This window comes from Onychomys torridus, chromosome 8, assembly GCF_903995425.1.
Source record: "Onychomys torridus chromosome 8, mOncTor1.1, whole genome shotgun sequence".
NCBI lineage: Eukaryota > Metazoa > Chordata > Mammalia > Rodentia > Cricetidae > Onychomys > Onychomys torridus.
The window spans coordinates 107,351,022-107,357,021 of record NC_050450.1 but is presented as its reverse complement, the minus strand read 5'-3'; the positions used below and the strand labels follow the sequence as shown (position 1 = coordinate 107,357,021).

Below are 6,000 nucleotides of genomic sequence, written 5' to 3'. Positions count from 1 at the left end.
AGCCTAGCTAGACTTGTGTGGACTCATTTCTGTGGTCTTTTCTCAGTGTACTGTCTGGGGTGAACAGATGTTTGCTTGTGGCTCTCCAGGAAGTCATGCAACAGCACCACTTGAGAGGACATTCCCGCTCATATACTGGTGTACTCTGGGCACCCCAACTCGGTCACCTGAGTGGCCTGGCTGAGCCCTCTGAGCCCTTTTCATGGTTCCTGCTTATCAATGGAACTTTCTGTTAGCTGAAGTGTCTCAAGGCTATTTCAGTTAACAAATGGCAAGTCTTTCAATGGCTTAGCAAAGGCACAGAATTTGAATTACTACTTCTCTTCCCCTGCCTTTATTTCCTATTCCTAAGGGTCTTCCGTATCCGCAGCCCACTTCACTGAAGTCGGATCTCATCCCCATGGTGGCAGCTGTTCTCAGTGAGGTGTCTTCTGGCAAAACCAGTGCTGCCTCTGTCATAAACAAGAGTCCTGCTGTCCCTTTGCTCTGAGGGAAAAATATCACCCCATGTCCTAAACTAGAGTATAGATTTTTCTATTCTGAACCCTACTGGATACTACAGCAGGGATACTTCCACAGAAACACAAAACCATTTTGAAAAGTCTGGCCAAGGTCTGTGTGTTGTAAATGTAAACTCTGTGCTCAGAAGGATTTGAAATATTTTAAAATTCATTATTGCATTTGTGTGTGTGCGTGTGCATGTGTGTGTCTGTCAGTGTCAGAGGGCAACTTGGAGGAGCAAGTTCTTTCTTTCTGACACAGGTCTCCAGGCCTGTCAGGCTTGCTGGTGCCTTTTACTCGCTGAGCCATCTCCCGGCCCAGAAGGACTCTTAGAAGTAAAGCTCGTTTATTAAAATGGGTATGACAAAAATCATGTCATTTACTTTTCCCGGTGTTAGGTCTATATATTCTGTACAGACATGGTAACACTACATAGACAGTTAAGGCTTTAAAAGTATAGCATACAAAATGAAACATCTTAATTAAAATTCTTCATGACAGAAAAAAAAATGCCTAGGTCAATGCCAAAAAAGGCCTTCACAGCAAGAAACAGTGTGGGGCTCAACTGCCCTCTGATGGCAAGGGCAAGTTAAACCCCAATCTGAGGTATCACAGGAATTTCAAGGCCAAGTTGGGAAAATCAGTGAGCCTTGCATCCCAAAACATCCATTCTGCAGGAAATCTGGGATGCAGACATCTGGGACAGGTGCTCTTCATGGTTTGGAGTAAGATGATCACTGTTGCTGTGAATACAGTCTTGATGTGAGTTACTGCAGGGTCTGGTCCCTATATCAGGCTCTGAGGAGAATGTCGGAACAGAGCATAGTCCATCTCCTGTTGGTGCTGTGACCATAGATGTGCTCCTGATTACCAGTCTGTATTTCTGCAGCTCAAAGTCCAGTTTACTGTCTCTGTGAAGGAAATGACTTCCAGCTTGTAAACACTGGCTGTTCTTACATCACTGCAAATGGTGGTGAGTGCCAGGAAGAGGATTAGTCCAGAGGGATCAGGGGAACCAGAGTGGATTGTAACACAAAGAGGCAACACTTTCAGCAAGAAAGGCAGCACAATACCAGGTGGGCTAGTTTCCAGCCTTCTCTCGAACTGCTTTGTACTCAGCCTTGGCTGAGACTCAAGAAAGGGCCAAATATGTGTACTCAGGGAAGCCAATTGAATGCTCATTGGATAGCCACACAGTCAGTAACTCTCTACAGCATTCCCCAAATATCTTTCTTTTTATTCATTGTTCTATGCTCCCTGTCCAGTGTTCTCACTGAGTGTTTGGCTTTATTCCTTTGTAATTTGGCAGTGACTTATGGTGGGGTCGACATTAGCTCTTGTTTATGTGACCTCACAGCTTGTACAAACACCTTGGGTTTCCTTGGGTTAATGTGGCAACTTTCATACATCTTGGAAACCAAGAAATATGTGTTCAGTACTCAAAACTTAAGGGACTAGAAGAAAGAATAAATGTATTCTTTCTGTACATATATAATAGAATAGAAAAAATGTACTACCCCCGAGTTTTTTCTCTCTATGCAGTCAAGTGGTGGCCATGAAATATGAGGTAAGAGGCTGGCAGCCTTAAGAGGATCAGTATTGGTCATGAGCTGACTGTGATTCTCTTTGTTTCTTCTGGAATGTACAAGAGGCAGTTGATTACCAATTTTGTATCATCATACATGAGGAAGTTTTGGAATCGGCGCATGTTCCAAAAATAGCTTGGCTCTCAAAAGCCATCAGCTTGTATGGTGTGTCTAAGCTTTGAATCCAGTGCAGCGTCCACACTTTCCTTCACACAAAAGCCATGGCCTGTGTTGGGATCTGTCAATGTAGGAGGGGAAGACCTTCCTTTCCAGCCATGTTTGAAGGCTGAGATGCTCTACCTCGCTTGCCGGTCCTGCTTTCGTGTGGCAGCAGCTTTCCACACTGAGATGCAACTGGACATGAGGATCTCTTCTGGGAACTGGGATTCCACTTCTGGTAGGACATCACTCTCTTTAGTCTCCATGTAACTTACTAGAGTATCCTTGAGGCTGTGAAACCAAGGGACAAGAGAGAGTTCTGTGACATCACAGCCCATCCAGTGGACCAAGATACCAGCCAAGACCAGACATGCTGAGAATCTTAGGTAGGCCAAGAACTGAACTCCTGTACTGGTATGGATGCTCAGGGCCGACCCTCCTGGTGGAGGGAGCTGGCCTCACAGCAGAGCTAGGTGGCTCTTGGCATGGCTAATGTGAATAGTGGGGCCATGTGGGAGAATCAAAGCCTCACCATTGTATTCTCATACTCTTCAAGTAATGAGGCTGGAAATTCTAGAAAGGAGAACAGGGCTAGTATTTTAAGTCTAGGCCAGTAGAGACTTTTCATCTGAGTTTAGAGAATGCAGATGTACATAGGCATATGCCATATAATATTCTGGAAGGAAAGAGAAAATATAAAATGATGACTGAGGAAAGCTGGAGTTTGAATGTTTAGAAGAACAGGCAGCACATGCCTATCACCCCAGCTCTTAGAAGGAAGATTGAGTTCTTTGCCTGCTTGGGCTGCAAGACCTTGTCTCAAAAAGCAGAAAGACAGGAGAAAGAGCACAGTTCAGTCCTTGCCTCACACCACACATAACTGGCAGATAAAACAAACGTGTGGTGTAGCAGCAGAAAACATGAAGGCTGTTTTATATCCTGGGCATGATAAGGCAGACTCTTGTTTGTGTATTTCCCTATAGATACTTTATAAGAAAAATCATCAGATTTCACTCAATAAAACTAAAGCTTGAGATCATTTATATAATACTGATAAAAGGTTAATTTCTGTCCTATGCAAAGAACTTTTCAAACCATTAAGAGAAAAACAGCCAGGGCTGGAGAGATGGCTTAGTGATTTTAAGCACTGGATGTTCTTCCAGAAAGCCTGGGTTTGATTCTCAGCACCCACATGATGGCTCACACCATCTCTCTAACTCCAGTTCCAGGTGATCAGAATCCTTCTGACTACCCCAGGAAATCAGTCATTAAAGTAGTACACAGGCTTATATGCAGGGAAAACACACAAACACATGTAATAAAAATTTGAAATGAGATTAAATAGCTCCCAAATTAAGCAAAAACAAATAAAGAACATCATTCACAAATGACTGATGAGCGTAAAATGTGCCCAGCCATTAAGTGCCTCCACAGTAGGGATGTGCACATGGAAAGAGAAGCTGGTGTTGGAGTGTTAGATTGACATACTTGGAAGAGATACCTTTACATACTGGTGTGGCTTTTAATCAGCTATACAGTGAACACTTGTTTGACATAATAAGTCTACTTGTTATAAGGAGAATGTATGCGTTTGTTTGTAGTTTTCATGTAGTCTTCTGCCTCTAACTCCTGAGTGCCAGGATTATTGGTGTGTGTTACCATGCCCCATCTCTGTAGCACTGAGGAATGAATCCAGGGCTCTGTGCATGCTGGGCAAACACTCTACCAAAGAGCTACATCCCCAGCCTTCCTTCCTAGGCTCTGCTTGTCTTCCTCTGCCATATGCCTGGTGCTGGGGATATAGGCATATGTCGTCATACCCAGACTTGGATGTGGATGCCAGGGATCTAAACACAAGTCCCATGCTTGTGCAACAGGCAAACTTACTGGGCCATTTCCCTAACCTCCTACCATCAAATAGAAAACTCAAGAAATTAAAACCAAAGAAGCCTGGAGTGGTGGCACACGCTTAATTCCTAGCACTCAGAAGGCAGAGACAGATGGATCTCTGAGTTTGAGACTAGCCTGGTCTATAGAATTCTAGACTTCCAGGATAGCCAGAGCTACACAGAGAAATCCTGTCTTGAAAAACTGAAAACCAAAACCAAAGGTTCAAAAATACCAAAGGCATGGAAAATGAGCAGAAAAGGGGTCTTGGATAAGTTAGGACTATCTTCAAGTCCAGGGGAAGCCACTGGACAATAGGGCATTCTGCCAGCAGCTATACAAGGCCATACCTCCATTTGGGGTTGAAGCTGCTTTCAGTCTGGGGGCCTCTGAGTTTCAGCACAATCATCTCATGGAGCTCCAGGAGGAAGGCGTCCAGGCCTGCCTCATTCAGAAATGTGCGGAGGAGCCTTGCATGCTGCGGACTGAGGTCCTCTTTGTACTTCCTGTCAATTTCCCGAAACAGCTCCTGAAGTGAAGGATCGACAAACGGACATTAAGACCTGGGGACACCTGGGTGCTTCCTGCTCCCTCCGCAGCGGAAAGCAAGTGAGACTCACTTTCTTCAGCCGCAGCCGCTGTTCTGACTTATGTGCAGAAAGGAACTGCCAGAGGGCAATGACATGTCTGAGCTGACATCTGTCTAAGGCCTGAAAGAGAAACAGAACCTCAGTGAAAGGCAGAAGTCCCACATGTGTCACCCATGTGCCACACCATAGGCACATCCCCCTTTCTGTCTTGAGCACATTCTGTTTCCCTTGTCGTGGGACAGGCTTCTCCACAAGTTCATCTGGCCCATCCTTAACAGTCTCCTCATTCTGCAGCAACAGAGTCATGACATCACACATTGTGCACACCTGCAGTGCTCACAGATGGTGAGCTCAGCCTAGACGGTAAGGATGGACCATGTGTTGCTCTGCTGTCTCAAGTGTGCTGTGTGCACAGTGTGAGGAACGCTCTTGATTGTTCTCTTTTCTGGGGTTCCTACATTGATGTGGAATTAGGTAGGAAGCCATGCTGATTTCCCATGTAACGCCTTTCAACAGGACACCCTCCCCGTTCTGAGACATGGTCTTGCTTAGTAGCCTACTATGGCTTGGAATGCACTCTGTAGCCTAGGCTTACCTTGAACTTACAATCTTCCTGCCTCATCCTCCAGAGTACTGGGATTACTGGTATATACTACCAGGCACAGCACTAGTACTTACCTTTGAAATCAGAGCTGTCTGATCACCCATCTGTAGGATATCTTGAATGTACACATTCAGGTCCATGCCAGGATCCCCACCAGCTGTGCTCAGGAAACTCAGGGTGACTTCTATCATAGACAGAGCTTCACAGGCATCACTGTAGGACTGTAGCTGTCCACTGATGGCACTGATGGCTGAGTTGGTGAGTGGGTTCTGGGAATAAAATGCAAGGTTAGGGTTATGGTTGGGCTTTTTGTTTCTCATCAAGAGAGAAGAGGTTGGCTTTGTCATTGCTCAAGATAGAGCTGGGACAGGCTCTCCAGAAAACACATGGCTGACTCTCAGTGCACACTAAGTGCAGGCAGCCTCCAGACTCCACAGAAATAGAGACAAACTCAGGGAATCTCAAAACAGCCCTATAGCCAGGCAGTGCTGGCACACACCTTTAGTCCCAGCACTCAGGAAGGAGAGGCAGGTGGATCTCTGTGAGTTCAAGCCCAGCCTGGTCTACAGAGCTAGCTCCAACACAGCCAGGACTGCACAAAGAAACCCTGTCTTGAAAAAAAAAAAAAACCATAAAAAAAAAAAAACCCTAGGAGAAGACATAGCTATTCAGC

The 6,000-nt window shown here is 45.4% G+C and overlaps 1 protein-coding gene across 1 annotated transcript in view; it reads right to left on the bottom strand.

The window, feature by feature from the left end:
- Positions 1–847: 847 nt before the first annotated feature.
- Positions 848–6,000, bottom strand: part of Rnf213 (ring finger protein 213) — a 99,806-nt gene continuing 94,653 nt past the window's right edge. The window contains 4 exon segments of the mRNA XM_036196012.1: positions 848–2,537; positions 4,484–4,662; positions 4,754–4,843; positions 5,402–5,596. Of these exon segments, the coding sequence (XP_036051905.1) occupies positions 2,384–2,537; positions 4,484–4,662; positions 4,754–4,843; positions 5,402–5,596 (618 nt within the window). The 3' untranslated portion in view covers positions 848–2,383.